This window comes from Anopheles maculipalpis, chromosome 2RL, assembly GCF_943734695.1.
Source record: "Anopheles maculipalpis chromosome 2RL, idAnoMacuDA_375_x, whole genome shotgun sequence".
NCBI lineage: Eukaryota > Metazoa > Arthropoda > Insecta > Diptera > Culicidae > Anopheles > Anopheles maculipalpis.
In genome coordinates, this window is record NC_064871.1 from 72,473,466 (window position 1) to 72,493,074 (window position 19,609).

At 43.8% G+C, this 19,609-nt stretch overlaps 3 protein-coding genes across 3 annotated transcripts in view; 2 read left to right on the plus strand and 1 right to left on the minus strand.

Moving 5' to 3' along the window:
* LOC126556345 (signal peptidase complex subunit 3) overlaps nucleotides 1-19,609 on the plus strand; it is a 586,951-nt gene that overhangs the window by 392,478 nt on the left and 174,864 nt on the right. The window lies entirely within an intron of this gene.
* LOC126556137 (GDP-fucose protein O-fucosyltransferase 1) overlaps nucleotides 1-19,609 on the minus strand; it is a 452,711-nt gene that overhangs the window by 8,158 nt on the left and 424,944 nt on the right. The gene's annotated exons all lie outside the window — the stretch shown is intronic.
* LOC126568756 (sterol regulatory element-binding protein cleavage-activating protein) lies at nucleotides 1,549-19,219 on the plus strand. Its single transcript, XM_050225360.1, has 8 exons — nucleotides 1,549-2,070; nucleotides 12,327-12,674; nucleotides 12,750-12,924; nucleotides 13,013-15,691; nucleotides 15,833-16,001; nucleotides 16,061-16,408; nucleotides 16,478-16,684; nucleotides 18,970-19,219. Exons 1-8 carry the CDS (start codon nucleotides 1,571-1,573, stop codon nucleotides 19,149-19,151), a joined length of 4,608 nt encoding a protein of 1,535 aa, XP_050081317.1. The 5' UTR covers nucleotides 1,549-1,570; the 3' UTR covers nucleotides 19,152-19,219.

A 19,609-nucleotide genomic window follows, 5' to 3' on the forward strand; every position in this document is an offset into this window, starting at 1 on the left:
GCACAGGTTCACAGTAGTGAATTTCGCCATGGAAAGTGATACGGACAGCTGAAAGCATCATTACCACTGACCATTGTAACATAATCAACACGATTAAAGTAGGCTGCGCATGAGTTTGGTCACTGCGAATGCAACAAAAAGCAACATTAAGCGGACGGAGTAACCATTGACCTAGGTTTTTAAGGGGAATGTTGTTGCACTTTTTCTAAACAAAAAAGCATATACACTGTGGCAAGAAATACAGCGTACAGGGTATATTTTTCGTAATATTTGTTATGACAATAATTGTTTTTAGTTGGGTTGGCTCATACGTAGCTTCCATAACTGATCATTAATCTCAGGAATGAAGGCAAAATGAATGTTACCAATGCAGAAGGACATTGAGCGTATTTTGCACGGAATAAGCCGGTAAGAGCCTCTAACCGCTCCCCCAAACCTACCTGGTTAAACCGGATTAGTTTTGGCATTAGTTTGTAATAATCACGGACGAAAGCAAATTTAATATCTTTGGATTAGACAGACTTAAATAATGTACATGGTGCATGGTGGTGATTATGTTATTGTTTAGAGTGCTTTAGGGCATCGAAAACTTGACTTTCATTGATTCTGCAATGCATCGAAGCAAGTAATTTTGAAAAATAACTAGAAAGTTTAATATAATGTTTCGAGAGCTATAAAAAATCGAGAAAACCCTGATCTAGAATAAAAACAAGCTAAAAGCGTTTCTCATACAAGCAGGGGGGAAAATTGCTTCTAAAATATCTTAAATATAAACTTTCCTAAAGAAAAGGGTGGTATAAGGAGTATAAATTTGATTCATTGTTCGATGTACGGCTAATTTTCGCATCAAAAGATACAGTTGTTTAATTTTTTTTGGATAAAATCAGTGTTGGTTGTGATGATAGCAATACATTTAACTACTTTGTGCGATAAACAAAACATTTTTTAATGGTTGATCGAATATGTTTTATCAATTATTTTGTATCCCTTTCTTTGCTGTAGGGCTAATTTTTTGACACAGTGTATCATGTTTATCTTTTCTTGTAGGCCCTAAAGTCGTTTCCTAGCTGAAGTGAGAGTATTGCGCAACTTGTGTGTACCCGTTGTATATTAAGAAGGCTGCGCTGCTGTTTCGTTTTCGGCACGGTGTACTTAGATGCATCGTCCTGCTGCCCTTGGTGCTGCTTGCTGGTAACAGTGTAATCATTCCAGGGGTGGATAATGCCGAACGGAACGAGACCACAGCGGCTGTACTACGAAGGTGTTGCAATAGTGAACGACGAACGGGGTGCAGTGGAAGGTGGTGACAGCTTTGTAGGGTGAGGCGAGAAGGAGCAAGTGACTTCCGATCTCGTTGTTATTGAGGCGGTGTGTGTGTTTTGTGTGTATGTGGTGTGTTTGTCTGTATCTCTTAAAGAAGGTGTGAAAGCTTATTTATATCGCATTAAAAAGTGCAACCCAGTGTAAACAAAGTGTGCAAAGCTTGTGTTTGTGTGTGTGTGTGTACTCTGAGGGGGGCGAACCCCTTACGCCCCCAACTGAAATCCACGTAGCATAATAGTGGCTCATCATGACGGCATCAGCCGGCGTAGAATCGTTATCACCACCGCCGGCAGAAGAACGAATTAACCCACATCTGCATCATCCTTACGCTGCCATCGCTTCGGCACAGTCGGTGGCGCTGTCCAATAACCACAACAACAACAACAACACATCACAGTTGGCGCAACGCAAACCGTTCCCATCGCAACCGGCGCAGAATTGTTCTGCGCAGCTGCAGGCAGGCAGCGCCTTCGGACAGCAGCAACCATCGCTGAGTGGAGCAGCATCCGGAACGATGAAACCGCCACGTCCGGCGGCATCGTCCCCGCAGGCAGCTGGTGCTGGTGGAACTGCCGGTAGTGGCAGTGCTGGTTCTCGTGCCCCGAAACAGTCCTCCGACCGGAGCAAAAGTTCCACCACGACGCTTCCGTCCCGCGTATCGCAAATGTACTACAAGCATGGACTGTTCCTGTCCAGCTATCCGACGACCGCAACTAGCTTCGCCCTTGCCATCATTATATTCTGCTGGTGAGTAAAACTCTCGGAGCGATATTTAAACATATTTATTTATAGCGCGGCCAGCGAATAAACTTCCCTCCGACACCCGCCGAATCGGTGCAGTTGACTCTGGGCTTTTGGAAACAATCGAAAATGTGTTTATGTGGGGAAGCTGCTGTCCAGACTGCCTTGCTTTGCAATTTGCACGGTTTTGTCAATCTTTTCATTCGGGTTGGCTTGTGTGACGCAATTACCCACTGCAAGCGTTATTTTTTTGCAGCGTTTTAGTGTCGATGGACGAGTTCATTTTTTACACCCAAAATCACTGTTTGTTGCGGTGTTTTTACGTAGTTAGTACGTATATCTAGGAAGACGAGAATTGCTTCCTATTCGCTGTTATATGACGAAAAGCGGCTCAACGAACTTAAACTTGTTCTTTGGCTCTACAAGCTCAAGAGATCCTCAACTGCCATTTCCAGTTTCTTTGCGTTAATTAACCAGCAGCTGGCTAGCTGGCCGATTGCTATTCGCTCCTTGCCATTGCCGTATGAAGACCAGCCCGGATGTGATCACTCCTGGCTTTTCCTTTTTGTGATATTTGAAGGCAAGGAAGAGTAGTATTTAGGATACTTTCTCCACAAAGAGCTAATAATTTTTTTATTTTTAATGACAAAGATCCTTTTAAGTGAATTCTTTTTGAACGGAGATCACAAAGCTAAGGATTTTGTTACCTGTTACGAAATACCTTTGAGGCATTCCGGAGCTTACTCCGAAGTAACTCCGGAGTTTATTCCGGAATAATGAGAAGGAGTTGGTCAATTTGAAGCCATCCAAAACTTCACCTATCTCGGGTCAAAAATCAGCACCGAAAACAGCATAGAGACGGAGTTTCGCGCTAGGATGCTGGCAGCCAGCCGGTCCTTTTTTGATGTTAGATGTTTCCTCAGGCTGTAGGAAACATCTCACCTAAAAAAATCTGTCGCGACGGTCGAAGCTGGGACTGTATCGTACCTTTATAGTCCCAGTACTCACGTACGCCTCTTAGACATGGCGGCCCTGTCCAAAACAGGCGAAGCCCTCCGGAGCTCCGCGGTTGAATCTGGAGATAATATCGGAGATTACTCCGGAGTAACTACTCCAGATTACTCCGGAGTAAGTTTGTTACTACTCCGTAGTAAACTCCCCTATTACTATGGAGTTGCCCCGGAGTAATAACTCCGGAGTTACTCGGAATAACTTCGGTGTTACTCCGGATTTTTTTGGAGTATGCTCCGGTTTTTACACGTCGGAATCGGAGTGGATTCATCAATCTACTCCGGAGCTCCCATCACTATTGTCCATTCGTCTTAGATCATCAGCTAGCAACGATGTCTGGTGTACTCACAGCGGCGTCAAATACTGACTGAAAATGACGTATTTTTAAGTCCTCGAAAACATATTGCTAGTGTCTGCGATATATGACAACCTGCAAAATCCCATGTCCTGTTAATAAACTGCTTCGTAGAATAGCTGTGTAGTACCCGGAAATGATTCACAATCCATCGGACGGTCACCAACACGAGAAGGCATGAGAAGGGATGATACACGAGGAAAATAGGATTGGATCGACCGACTGACCGATCGATCTGACCGTGACAGGAACTCGAACTCGGAAGCAGAGTATCAGTTGAATGCGACGATCTCGAGGAGGTAGAGTAGTTCTGCTACCTAGGTTCGATCGTAAGTTAGGACAACAACGTAAGCAGCGGACTTCTGCGGTACAGAATACTCTAACAAAACACGAAATGCACCATATGTCGTATACTGATACGCTCAGAGATACGCTCTACCGAGTACGAGTATATCCTGGACTATGCTGACGGAGGACACACATCAGCTCGCCATTTTCAAACGCCGAATGCAGTTTTTTTTTCAATACCTTTTCAATGTTGCTCGAGACTGTTTCGGGGGTTTTTTTTTGTAGTGCTTTACCCGAGTCTTCCCTTTGGGCTTTTTGTCGTGATCCGTTTATGTCGTTTTTTTGTGGTTTAGACCATAAACTACGAGGGCTGACAATAAAGTAAGGTCTTCAACGCTGCAACTTCGCCTGATCACGCGTTAGGCGAAATCTGGCAACACCGCCGTGTTCCTTGGTTCCCCCACTACCACTTTGCTGCTGGGTGAGGCTTCCCCGACCGCTCAGTCTTGGCTGAGCAGCCGTCAACTATGGAGGTACGCCTCGCGTCAGCGTCCAAGTGCGAATTGCGTTCTGTAATACGTTTTTTGAGTTCGAAAAAGGTGACACCTATTGAAATCCATCGTCAATTAGTTGAAGTTTACGGGGAAAAGTGTATGGACATAAAAAAACGTGCGTAAGTGGAGCCGCGAGTTCAATTCCGGTTCAAACAATCCGTCATATCCTTGTGAACAACTTGCAGTATCACAAAGTTTCTGCCCGATGGGTCAACACCTGCCAGAAAGAGGTCAACACCTGGCTGCGCGAGGCGGACGGAGAGTGGTATTCTGCCGGCATAGACAAGTTCATCGTGCGGATGCGCAAGGTGTTGGAAAAAAAATGGCGATTATGTAGAAAAGTAGCCAAGACCTTGGCCTTTCCAACGGTGTATCGCTTTTTGTAAATAAATGTCATTTTCTATGAAAAAAAATTGGAGACCTTACTTTATTGTCAGCCCTCGTATACAGCATTTAAAAAAAAACTGTGACAATTTTTAAACCTTTTTTGCAAAACAATAAGACTGCTAAGGGGTTAATGACTGTCGTCGGGAGTGTACAGGGCGAGCAGCTAAGCGATTTGGAGGTGTTGATATACTGATGGTCGTCAAAGCCGGAAGGACACGATGGATGGGGCACGCGATGAGCATCCCGGAATGGTGCCCCACCAGGGAAGGTGCTCGTCAGCGATACGTTTGACACGAGGCGCAGTAGCGGATCGAACGGTGTGCGGTAGGCGGTCGCCTAAATCGCTGCAAAAAGCGATAAATGGGAGATATTTTTTCTAACTACACGTTCTTGCTGTCTTCGCCATAACCTATCAAACTATGTAAATATTTGATTTATCATTTTCTGATGATTTGAATTGAGTCTGATGGATCTGATTTGATCTGAGTGGAAGATCAAGTCATAAAATGGCTAGTAATATTTGACCGAGATTACTCGTGAAGTCCAAATGGTAGAGCAAATAGAAAGAAATGTAAGGTCAAATGCTTTAAAAAATTAATTCAGCGATTTCGAAAACTTCTCCAAAAGTTCCAACTCGCTGATAAGCAAATAAAATGAACTTTAAAAACAAATATAAAATTCACATTGCCAGCAATGTTATAAATGCATGCTCCTGATGTAGTGTTATGTGAATAAATAGTAAATAGTGTAATGTTGTCTTTAGACATACACAAAGATTTATCTTCGAAAGTGATTATTTATTCGGCTAAGTCACATTTTTCTTTCACCGGGAATTGGTCCACATAGCTGGACCACTGAACCGCCAACTCAACGTGAATTCCCGCATGGGAGTCGGGCACACTTATCAGCAAGTTGTACACACATCGCACAGTGGTGTGGGCTCGGTACCGGTATCAACTTTGTTTTGGTTTTGTTCCTACCTTGACTTCCACCTTTTCTTTCCCGCCAGTCGGATGAAATCGGTCCTTCTGCGCCTCATTGCACCACCATCGTGTGCGCCATGTGTTGTTGTTGTTGCCACCAATCAATAATAAATGGTCGTTCCACATCAAACGGACTGACATTCGAAAGATGCAAATTTACGTCTGCACCAACTGCACCAAAGGTACAGTCAGTCCCTCTCCCTCTCAAACTCTGTTTTTCGCTATCTGAGAATGGAGCTCAGGACCATTTGCATAGTACACATGACGTGCAGCACACGTCAATCTTGTAAACGAATAAGGAAATAGTAAAATTGCGACTGCTTGGAATGTATCCAAACATAGAAACTGACTTATTAGAAAGCTCGAAGACGTTTCAGTTCCGATTGCTCAATGACAATAATATATTGGAAAATTTCGTTCCCTTCGATGGTAAAATTAGATGAATAATTTAATACCTCTTCAGGCTGATTAGGTATGATCGTTCTCATTTTTCCCCGTAGTCGAATCTCGCATAAACCGGTTCGGCGAGCAACTTCATTGATAATCCTTGGACTCTCAAGTGTATGTTGATATGCTGGCTAAACCTTCGTCGCTATTCTTTCGATTGTGTGGTCTGTGTTTACTCAAGCACGTGTGCAAATCTTCAGAGTCCACCTTGCAGCGAGGGATGTTCATCCAGATTTTGCTCATTCTTTTCGACCGAACACTTCAAGATTAAACACTGTAGCCAGTAAACAGTTGCTCCAGCGACACAGACACAATCCAGAAGGAGATAAGATGCCACCGTCCACTGGCTGGGAATATCTCGACAGTGACCTTTCTTCTCGAGCAGGTTTCTTACTTTTCTGCTCCAACTAATGATTAGAAACCGGGGAGTATTGCCCTTGAATTTTTCGTGTTGCTTTACTGCAGAAATGGTCGCATCGATTGCGGAAATATTCAACGTTAAGAGACAACTAGCTTCATTGTTGCTATGCCTTAGGCCCTTCTTCCACGAATGACCATGACCGTGACCAGTCGTGCCTTAGTTCGCACTGATGGCGTTAACTCGCGATCGACTGTGTTGCGATAAAGTTTATCAGTCGTGCGGCGAATCATCATTGCTGGACGCGATGAGGGAGGGAGTGACAAAGTTTATCTTTTTATCTTAATTTGGGAGACCAATTGTAGCAAAGCCGCCGCTTAGTGTGACGTTACTATTTATGTAAAGTGCAATCGATAAGGTTCATACTTCTTGTTCGTTCTACTATAGTTACAGCTTATGGTTCACACCTTAAATTTGCATACAAATGATAATTATCATTTGCTAGAAACACTACTTGCAACCCGTTTACCCTATTCTCCAGAAGCGAAATATCAATACGATTGATTTTTCTTGTCAGTTTTCCCATTTTTGAGCAAATTTTCGTTTATTCAACTGCAATTGTGGATCAAGATGATCTTTTACGCAAGGATTTTTTATTTTCTCTGTCCGTAGCAGTTTTATTCCTACAAATTCTTCATTGATTTTAAAACTTTTTTAGATTTTAAAGATTTTAAAGATCGATATGTTAGTATTTACATGATTTATGTTGGCCTGCTCTTTTAAAGAACACGTCCTCGTGACATGGCCCGGTCAACAATAGATCTCCAGGAAGCTCGAGCTCTGGCTGCAGCTTCCCATTCATGTAGGCACCCGTTCTCCAACAGGTCTCCCTTCACCTGATCCAGCTAACGAACTCGCTGTGCTCTCGGACGCCTCCATCGTATCCTGCCGGTCTTTGCTGCCGTCAGGATGTCCGGTTCTCCGTCCTCCAAACTCCATGCGCAAACACGCCGCCAAAGATGGTCTGGAGTATGCGACGCTCAAACACGCCAAGAGCGTTTGCATCCTCCGCCTGGATGGTCCAAAACTTGAGGCCATATAGGATCACAGGGCGAATCAGTGTGCGATATATCTCACATTTCGTGCGGTCTCGAAGTCTTCTGGAACTCAGCAAACGGTGAAGGCCGTAGTAGGCACGATTCCACTGCACAATGCGTCTCCGGATTTCGCTCGTGACATCGTTATCTAAAGTTACGACAGTCCCCACAATAGCAGAACTCCTCAACCACCTCGAGATCGTCTCTGTCAACTGATACTCTGCTTCCCACTCGGTCTCTATAACGATCAGAACCTCCGGCAAGCAGGTATTTCGTCTTCATCGCATTGATCGTCAATCCAATTCTTGCTGCTTCACGTTTCAGTCGGGTGTACGCCTCACACACCTTCGCTGTCATCTTGCCAACGATATCAATATCATCCGCGAAATCAATAAATTGAAGAGACCGATAGAGAATCGTGTCCAGCAAGGAGCGTTCAGGATGAGTCGGAGAAATCTATTGCAGCTGGTTTGTACCTTCCGCAGATTCGTCCTTGCACAGACAGGACAGGAACGCCAGACAGGGATGCCGTAGGTTGCTGTGGGCAGGACGATCCGTTTGTAGATGGCTAGCTTGTTCTTTGGATGAAGGTTGGAGCGTCTATTGATGAGTGGATATAGCTTCTTCAGAATGATGAGTAAGCGGATGGATGTTTATTTGGTGTGGTAATGAAACAGCATTCGGTTGACGATGGTGACTGCGAGGTACTGGATTGCGGAAGGGCCAGAAGCCTCAAGGGCTGGTAGGTAAGTAGTGTACAGCAGATAGAGCAGAGGCCCTAAAATGCTGTCCTGCGGAACAACAGCTGGTACTGCAGTTTTACCGGAGGTTGTTGATGAAACGACCATCCGAAACGTTCGTTGTTGTAGATAATTGTGCAGCATCTTAACCAGGTGTGCTTGAACCCCGAACCTACACAACTTGTACCAGTCCAAGCTGTACCAGGGTTGCAAAAATGACAACGACGAACATCGCGTATCAGGTTGTCCTTCTCGAAATAAAAAAAACATCGCGTGTCAGGTGCAGGTGGATGGAACACTTTGAAGACACTTTGTTACTACCAAGAGACTTTGAGAATGAGAACTCCATGAATCTGGCGCTAGAGTTGACCATCCGAAACTCGGCGGTTGAATCTTCAGTGATTAGCTGCGCTAAGTCCATCCAGATCTTGGCAGATGCCAGATAATGGCTTCGTTTTTTTTTTTTTGCAGTTTTCCTATCCCGCGGCAGAATCTGCTTATCAAAGGATCGAGCAAGCGGTACAAAACCTCGAAATTGGGATTCACGAGGCAAAAACCAAAAAGATTATTGTACCACCAGAGGCAACTTGGCATTTCAAACAATGTTTCGTACTTTTAGCAAACATTTTTTAGGACAGGACTTGGTTCAGTCAGTCCTCATCAACGAGATAATGTGGTCCGGATGGGGTTTACGATTCCCGGTCTTGCTCGTTTGCAGATCGGCGATCCTTAATGATCAGTGATAGATCAACTCTTGTAGATATGCAGCAGAGTGTTATGTTTTTTTCATGCTTCTGAGCAAAAGTGGTGATCCCAATCGATGTTGATTCCGTGCTATCTGCCCTGTCCAAACTCAAGTTTTCTTTTTCCCTCCAGTCCTGATGGTATAACATCCGTGAAAATGTTAAATGTTTTGCACGAAGGCTCTTTTCCGTCCCTAGAGAAAAAAAGCTTGGCTGATCCCTCTTCTTTCTATTCGTTCACGTTTCACAAAAATGTTATTTCAGGATGTCAGCATGGTTTCATGCCGAAACGATCAACCTCAACTAACCTAACTAGCATTTATAAAATAAAGACTGATAATTTTCAAGTTGTGGTTAGATTGTCAACTTTATATGGAGATCACAAGAGCAAGTAACTATTGAGGAAATTGAAATGACCTAGACTCTCGTTGTTTGGTGTCTTGGCTTCTTCTGTTTCTTGGCTTAACGACCTTCTATGTTTGCCCTTGGCTATACAAGTAGTCTAATATCTAATCTTAAACTAATCTAAACCTAAACGGTACGCAGAATAAGTTGCAGCGTTAAATTAAAAAAAAAAGAAAACAAAACAGAAAATAGAGAAGTGAAGGAAAGATTAGGAAATGGATAACGGAAAAAAGGTTGGGATATGTTGAAATCAAAGTGATGGGACGAGAAATTAAACATTTTGATGGCAATAAGGAAGGGATCCTTACGGCCCACCGCACTGCGACGTAATGCAACAAAAATTGGGGGACGATTTCGAAGGACGCGGGAGGGATAGAGGGATTTGCATGAGCAAAGCTGGGGCATCAATGCAATCAAGCGATCTTCAAGCGACGCAACCAGGGCAGAGCAGAGGATCGATCGCCAAGAATTTTCCGGTGAACAAAACTGGTGAAGGATCTCTGCACCCGCTCTATTCGATCAATGTGAATTCTTGCCGACGGGGACAAGATAAACGAGCATCGATCTGACCAGTGAACAGAAAAAAGTCTGCAAAAAACAAGCATCGGAGAAGTCACGGGCCACACGTTTAAGTACACCAAGAGTCCTCATCGAATTGCTGACTATGGAGTCAATCTGGTGTGAGAAAGTGAGCTCCGTATCGAGCAAGATGCCCAAGTCCTTAATGATCGAAACACGCTCTACCAGAACCTAGTCAAGGGATTAAGGATGAACAAAAGTGGTGCGAGACCGGGTAAACGTAATTACACTACATTTTGATGGTTGTGATTACACCAATCACAAAAACGGTCAAGGATAGATTGAAAAACAACACACCAGCCTGAACTAATTTTCGTAATAAATTACGTATGTATTAAACACCATGGAAAACAACCACTAATTAATGGCAGCTGAAGAAAATTTATGGGAAGTCTGCTCCTCTTCCTCTAGCTCCCTCTAGATAGCTATCTTTTGGATATTGACAACAGTTTCGTAACGACCAGAAATTAGCTCCTTACTGGCATTTGGGATTATCCTCTTTGGGCTTCTAGTATTTGACGTGTGTTATCGATGAAACTTCGTATTCTAAAACGGTTCGTGTCACAGAAGTGCACCTTTCAGACACTAATCTCGCTGCCGATTTAATTCTAGCCACAGGTTACTTTTTTTTTATCTGTCCCGCCTATCAATATCTTCCTGCTTCTCTCTGCACTATTAATAAAAAAGAATAATCCGATTCTGGATTTTAATCCCAGGTCGGATCGATCGGGATGTTATTTTCAATCCAAAATTGAGATTTCCAGGTTTTGAACAACAATTTTTACATTTTACATTTACAACAAAGTCATTAAAATCAGCCAAAAGTGTGCGGCACTCCTACACCAAAAGAAATTTTATTTTTAAATTTCGTTTTTTTTCTTGTGTGAAAAATTAGTTGTTTTTGAGCTGCCAAAAAGAGCTTGCCACATTCACATTCACAGTTTCTATGTTATTTTGTATCTTTGTATTTGAAAAGCAGATTTGATTTGGTTAAAATATTTTAAGTTTGCACGCAATTTTGTTGATCAGCAGGAACAGGATGATAAAATTGAGAAAAATTTACTTCTTTATTTACAATTTATTATGACGGTCCAGTGCCGTATTGTCTACACCACTTGTGTTGAATAAATTCTATGATCTTATTGGTAAGGTATTTCCTCCTTATTCTTTGCCTTATCCCGGGCAGAGAAAAATGTACTATTATTTCTAAAATTTGGTATGCTATAGCTAGTTACAGTTACGAACCACTCTATGTTCTCACTTGGTCGCCTAACTGATATTTTTTCCGAAAAAAAAAAACGAGGTGACTCACTTGCCCTTATGGCACACTTGCACCATGTTCCGCTACGTTTTTAATTAAATGAAACACAATTTATGCAATCATATAAGATACAATTTAGGCTATTCGTTGATAAGTTAAAAAATTACAAGGCTTAGATTTCTTTTAAGTGTGTGCAGTGCAGTTTGCAACCTATATAAAGCGGGACTGTTTCATCTTCTTCTTGGCTTAACGACCTCTATGGTCATGGCCTGCCATCGAAATGGCTTACTAGACTATCGATACCACGTAGTTGGTTAGTCAGACCTCACTACGGGGGTACGGTCCGGATGGGATTTGAACCCTGGTCCTGCCGTCTGAAGGCCGGCGCCGCTGTTGCCCATACTACCGGGCCGCCAAAAGGAGTCTGTTTAACACTTTTAATTTGTTCTAAATGTATTCTTTTTAAAAGAGACAGCACCGGATCATTCATGCTGAATAAAAAGAAAAACAAATTGGTTATACCTTCAAGATACGAGTGTCCAGATGCTCACAAAAATTGGCTGCATTTTTCAATATTTTATACAATATTACGGACAAAATGGTTTTAATTTGGTGGAGTCGCGAAATCGGTGTCATTAAACATCAATCTATTTGGGAATCCTGAAACGATTCTGTCGTTTGCCCATCCAACCTGGAAAAAATAGTGTTCCATGTCATGATTGGGCATACTTGATGTTGCTAAACCGCTTTATTTTATATGTGGACGTTGAACATTATTTTCTTAGTTTATAAGTTAACTAAGTTAAGTTTATAATATAAGCACATACACCGCACGGTGAGTGCAAATTCACCGAATTGATCATTTGGATATTATGAGTGATCCCGAAAACGAGTGTTTTGCATTTTAACATCGTCAGGCTTGCTATATAGTTCAACGAGTACGGAAGTAACTATTTTTTACTCCAATTTTTTGAAACATAATACAAAATATCTTGTCTTATAGTTTTCATTTCCATGTCCTAACTTTCTTTTGTTTTTCCTTTTGTTTCTACAGCTATCCACTGCTAAACATTCCCCTTCCGGGGACGATTCCAACCAAAGTGATATTCCCGTACACGGAAAGCATCAGCGAAAATTTGCACCTGTCCAATGCGAACCTATCGAGCGAGTTCTACAACCCGTTCAGCTTTACCGGCAGCAACATGTTCAACATCTACAACATCAGCGTCGAAACGCCATTTCCCTGGGCACGAATAGATCCGCTACTGTACGTGCAACAGATCATCATGCGGACCAGTGTTGTACCGTGGGAAGAAGATCTACTGCTAACCGATGCGTTCCGTGGCCCGCTGTACGAAGTGTTTAAGCTGGTGGAGATTATTCGCAATCACGAGGATCAGAGGTGGGGAAGCGTGTGACCGTTGCGCGAAGTTCGTTTAATTAAAATCTGAACCTTTTTTATTTGCTATTATTTTAGCAAAACTACGCTCAGTCATCTGTGCCTGCATGTGGAAAATGTGAAACGTTCATCACAACAGACTCTGTTTCCCGAGTACAACTGCTTGATACTGTCGCCCGCTAATCTGTGGCAGCAAAATATTCAAAATTTTAACAAGGATAGCAATCTGCTAAACACGGTGTACGTGAACCATGTAAGTTAAGCTGAACCTCTTTCCTAACGCAATCCCGCTCGTGAGGCTTTTCCAGACGATAATTATTTGCTTTCTTCATCCATTTTAGAATCTCCAAAAGTCCAAAGTATCAACGGCGGAGATGTTGTTTGGCATACCACTGCGTGACACCGGTGTAAAGCGATATCCGATGCGTGTACGTCCCCGCATCATTCAATACGCGGTGACACTGTTACTTCGGGAGAATAATCCAGCCTTTATTGACTCGTTGAAGGAAAAGCTTGTAAGAGCTTATCCGCTTCACCAGAAGGAACCTACCTCTGATACGAACGTACCTGCACCGGACGGACAATCGGGACACACGCAGCAATCGATTATGTACATCTTCTATCCGGGTGAATTCAACTGGAAGGAAGTATTGCCACAGTGTATCGCATTCTGTGTGTTGTTTATTTACGTGTACTTTTCGGTACGCAAAATTGAAGCTATCCGTTCGCGCATTATGCTAGCATCCTGTGCCGTACTTACCGTGCTGGGTAGTTTGCTGATGTCGCTAGGATTGTGTTTTTTCTTTGGCCTTACGATAAGCTTCCAATCGAAGGGCGTTTACCCGTACCTGGTGATACTGGTGGGGCTGGAGAATGTGCTCGTCATCACGAAGAGTGTCCTCACGACGGACAACAATCTCGATGTGAAGATACGTGTTGCCCAGGGATTAAGTCGCGAGGGTTGGTCAATCACGAAGAATTTGTTGACGGAAATTACCATTCTAACGGGTGGGCTTGCGACGTTTGTGCCCGTCATACAGGAATTTTGCATCTTTGCGATGGTAGGGCTCGTGTCGGACTTTCTGCTTCAGATGCTATTCTTCGCTACCGTGCTTGCGCTGGACATTAAGCGTGTTGAGTACAGTGCTGAAGTACGGCGATTGCCGAAGATGTTGTACTTTAACAATGATTTGCGCCGTGGTCCTGGTGGTGTTGGGAGTTCGGCTGCTCCTGCCCGTGATACACGCAATGGTGGTGGTTCGATAAACCGTTCGCGATCACACCCGAAGCTAACTGGGCTAGAACAAACGGCCAACCATCCAAAAAGTGGACCAGGAACGGGAAAAGATGTAAAAATACCCAAACGCCTTCGGATCGTGAATTTTTGGGCAAGAACACGCTTTTTTCAACGAGGCTTTATGATTTGGATGGTGCTGTGGATCTCAAACATCATCTACAATGCAGGGTTGATTGAGGAGCTGTTTGTGATTGATAAGAATCTTACGCGGCATGATCTTTCACCGATGGATGTTTCGGCTCGCTTCGATGTTGGTATGGGCGTATACGAGCTAGGAGGTGACGTTAGCTCCACGGAAGCTACAAGACCAGCCGAGATGGATCGTTCCAACTACCACAATAAACCTCCCGATGTGGGTATGCTGGGAGGAGATGGTGTAAACGGTGGTACCAGTGAAAAAGGAGGTGTTGAACATCGTGCGTTAAACGTAACGGAACAGTTACAGCGGTTGAAGCATCCGGACTACGAAACGGTATATCAGCTATCAAACTTTCACTGGTCCTCGATATTGAAACAATATAACGTATCGCTCAGCGGTCGGTATGTGACCGTACTGCCGGCAATTAAGCTTTCACACGCCGTTAACCCACAAACGGTGATACAGCTACGAAACGTGGACGAAAAAGCCCCACACCATTTTCAGTGGAAAGCACTGGCGGTTGCACTGGATCCGTTGGATTTCAGCGATGCCGATACGGGTGATGGAACGCATGTGCCGATCGGGAATGCTCCGTTTTATCCGAAAACGCCAATGGAAATATTGCTCACCTGCATGCTGCTCGTTGTGAGTACGTTCGTGGTGACATACACGATGATTGTGCTGTACCGGTGTATCTGTACCCGTAACTATGCTGAGTGGAGGGCAAGCTGGCAGGAAAGCGATAGCGAAACGGAACCCAAACCGGAACAGTGTCTGCTGGAGGGTGTCCCCGTCCAGGTGAACGGTCACGTACATCGTATCGAGTGTCTCGTAACGGACGGAAACATGATTGCCAGCTCGTGTCTCCAGGGACAGGTTAAGGTGTGGGATGTAAGCAATGGGGAGCTGATGGCCGAAATTGATCGACAACATTATTTCGAGCTCCAGCAAACCCGGGGTAGCTCATCATCGCCCCAATCGCTTCCATCACCATCCACGTCGGCTCCTCCTCCGGTAGGGGTAATCCTACGCAATGATCACAGTGGTTCAATTACGGGACTTCACGAGGTATTCCCGGCTAGTTCAAGCTCTCCAACATCTTGCTCTCCGCCCGGTACGGCCGTTGGATCATCTTTTAAGTTGAAAAAGAAATTGCACTTTAACTTCTCCAGCCTCGATAGTTCGACCACAAGCTCACAAGCGTCCGATTCGAAGCTGTTCGATTTTCACGCACAGTATGAACGATTTTTCACATCCTGTGCACCAACACAACCTCAACCGTCGATCACTACCGCTGGATCGGATCTTCGGAATCGGTTTGCTCCGAACGGTTCGCTAACGGGATGGGCAGATGTGAGTGTTGCTTCGCAGGAGGACCAAACATCCAACAGTCACTGGATAGCACGACCAACGACACTGTCCAACGAATGTCCCCAGCCGCCTGGGAGCCCGAGACAGTCGGCGCAACAGCAGCAGCATCATGTGTCTCCCATCTGGTGTCTGGACTTTCTCGACAATCTCATTGTGATTGGATGTGCGGACGGACGGTTGGAGTTTTGGGAGGGTAGCAGTGGTAGTTTTAAGGTAAGAAAAAGACTTACTTTAGGAAAAAAGGGAAGGCACGGGTGGTAAAAATACCAACATATGGAAAATAGGAAAAAACCAAACAAAAAAGGAAATATTTTTTTGAATTATAAAAATGAGTTTATAATTCTTCTTTCACAGTGCATCCACGAGGCGGAACATTCACACAACAATGGGGTGACGAACATCAAGCTGACGGGTGATCGCGTTATAGCGGCCCGATTAAGTGGGCGAATCGATTTCTTCCGTCTGGAAACGTATACCCAGGGACGACAGATCGATTGGGGCTTTACGTCAGCATACCGAAGAAGTAAGTTTGTATGAAATGTATGGAGTGCAACAAGAAATTAATTTGTCTCTTTCCCGTAGCTCACATGCGAACCGGTTCGGCGGGTAGTATAAGTTCGTTCCAGGCCGCGATGGGCTCAAGCGGAACAGGGTCTCATTCGGATTCGGAGGAGTTACGCTGCTTGTTGGAATTCCAACAACAGGGTCACCAGCAACCGGTAACCTGCCTGGAGGTGGCCGGCAACACAGTGATGACGGGAAGTCAGGATCACACGCTAAAAGTGTACCGTGCGGACAATCATATGATGCTGTACACGCTACATGGCCACTGTGGTCCAATTACCAGTCTGTTCATTGACCAGTGGCAATCGGGAATGGCAGGGTCCGGCTCGCAGGATGGATTGCTATGCGTGTGGGACCTGACAACCGGTACGAGCGGTATGATTTTAAACGTTTAAGCAGTAGTAGTAACAGCAGTTTGTAATGCTTCCTTTGTAGGTGCATGTATGTACAAAATTCAAGCACACGATGACTCGATCGTCGCCCTCGTCGGATCTCCCAGTTACGTAATATCGCTTGGACTGGACGAACGGATACGTGTATGGGATCGATTCCAGGGACATCCGCTGAATACGATCACAGTTTCCCATGCCTATTCGGCGCTGGTGATGTTAACGCCGTCCCTTCTCGTAACAGGAAAGCCAGGTAATAATTTAGTATTAGGTCCGCAACTAAATTCTCGCTGTTTTGTCTGAAAACTATCGCTTGTAATGATTAGCCAGATTAACAATTTAATTTATGCACAATATTATATGGAAAATGTCGATCTTACGTGCCGAGTCATCGCCATTTGCGGAAAGTGCTACTTTTCTTCTTCCATTCGAAGAAAACAGCTGCTGGCAGCGTTTTGAGAGCTTAAAGAAGTTTGCGTTGTTGATGCTCCTAGTGAAACTACGTGTCGTGATTGGTTTCGGCGCTTTACAAATGACGATTTCGATGGCAACGACCGTGCGCTTGAAGGAAGACCGTCATGCTTCAGCGACGATCAATTGGTGGCATTAATCGACGAGGATGCAAGCCAAACGATAAAAGCGTGTTCAGTGTAGTTCAAGATAAACAGTCACCTGTCAAGGATGTTTCTAAGCGTTTGCATGCATTGGAGAAGATCCAAAAACAAGGATACTGGGACCCTAACGATTTGAATCCCAGAGATGTTGAGCGAGCCACTGCTGCAGTGGCACAAAAGGAAGAGCTTTCTTCGTCGTTTTGTGACAGGTGATGAAAAATGGACATACTAGATCAATCCAAAGCTTAGACTGGGTCATAACCAAAATGGCAAAGAAGTGTGGAGTATGCTGGCAAACGATCTTAATTTTTTCGGGAAAGTCCACCTCTACATATCACTAATATCCCCACAATATCCCCCCATTTCTGCTCGTCCATTTTGTTTCTCGGCAATAAGGGGCAAATTATTCGGCTTCAACGGTTGCAAAATCGTATTATGAGGCTTATTTTGGGTTGTGGTCGACGTACATCGTCCGCTGTTATGCTGGATATCCTGCAATGGATGTCTGTAGAGCAAAGGATTTTGTATCAGACCATGACATTTGTATATCGACTATTGAACAACCTATTGTCAGAGTATCTAGGAGAGAGAATAGTGCGGGGATCTGACGTTCACAGGTACTGTACACGCAGAGCTGATGAGGCCAGAGTCCCAAACTTACTATCTCATTGTGCTAGGAAATTGTTATATTTCAAAGGGATTCAACGGTACAACAGAATGCCTAGGGAATTAAAAAAACGCGAGCAGCTTACAGGTTCAAGCGTAGGTGTGCTGTGTATGTCAAACAAACTATGTAATGTTAAATATGTGTAGATGTCCATGTCACTCTGTGTTGTGTAACTGCACTTGTCATCATGATCTAGATGATGATGAAAAGATTTTGTTTTGTGTACTTTTAATTTAAAAAAAAAAAATATATATATATATAAAAGAAAAGAGACAACGCAAGTTTGAGACACGCGCGCGCATAAGTGGACAGATTGATGTCATTCAGGTTCATTAAGTGTTCACGGTCTGGAAGTTCACAACGGAATCCATACATTGATGGTTGTATGTGGCCGAGTTCGCAGATTTGGGTTTCCCTGCTTCGGAAGGTAGTGCCCTACCCCACCCGTTGGTATTAGAGGAACTGGCCATATGCATGTCGCAGCGGTGTTCTTAAACGTGGTGGACCAGTCTCATTCCTCGGTCGCTGGTACGCTACGTAAAGGATACCATGAAATACCATTGTCGTGAAGGAAGGCTCATTTCTTCCTCGGTGGAATTGTGTTGGTCTTATCAGATATGTTGATGGCTTGTTGGATTCCTCGAAATGCTCTTCGACGCCCCCACTTACGGTTTATTTTATTTTTTATTATACAATTAGAGTAAAAATATCGTAAAGATAATTCCGTCCTTCTCAAACCTGTGTTGGGGTAAGAGTTGGGACTTATCATCATCATCATCAAAGGATTTACTCTGCATTTGGTGGTCGTTATTTATTACGAACTTCTACAATCCAACGAAATCGTCACTGGAGAACAAACTGCTGCGATTGAGCCGAATGTTGAAAGAAAAACGACCTCAATACGCGGAGAGGCACGAACTTGCCCCATTAGATTACCACATGCTTACAGGTCTATGAAACATGGACTGAGTGAACAAAAATTCAAATCACACAAGGAAGCACAAAAATGGCCCGATACGTAGATATCGATCAAGGAGCAACAGTGCTTTTGGGACGGCATTCACGACCTGCCCAAAAGATGGGCAGCGAAAATTGTGTTAAACAATAATCAATACTTTGAATGAGTATTTTTTATCATTATTTTTAAAATAAACATTTTCATTAAAAAGAAAAACAATAAGATCTTAGTTGCAGACCTAACAAATGTTTTACTCTTCTCAATGTTATACTAATTTTGTTCTTTCTTTTCCACTCTAGGTGCCCTGGTGGTCTGGGACGCCCGAAGCGGTGAGGTAGCTCGGGAAGTAAAGCTGGACTGCTCCAATATGCAACTCTGTCCAAAGATCATGCTACCGGCGTGCGGTTCCGTGATATGCGACTACGGCAATCAGATGCGCATCGTCCGGTTTCCGCTTGTTGCCGCCGACAAATGTGACTAATGAGTGCGTGTGTGTGTTTGAATGTGTCTGTATTTGGTAAGGCGAACACAAACCAGTTTTTGTAGATTTTATTTTCTATTTTATTTAAAAAGTTTTCCTTACACCGCGTGGTACGGTTTAAAAAGCACCGTTTGATTCAGGCGGTATTTGCCACGCGGCCAGTTGTGAGTGTGCGGCTCTCTAAACGCTTATGTTCCTTTTCCAACAATACTGTCCCAGCCATTTTGGTGTTTTAACCTTCTTGAATGTAGGCAACTACACGCCTTCAAGCCCTTATTGTATGGTTTGCAGTTATTTTCTCATACACAAAGTAATTGCATCTAGCAGTAGGAAAGTAGGATAAGGAACGATTTAGCTTGTTTTGTCGTTAATTATACAGCAGTTTTGTTTTTTTTGGCTTCTTCTGTTTGTTAGTAGAAGTAGCAATTCAATAGGTGAACGAAATATTTGACGTTTTT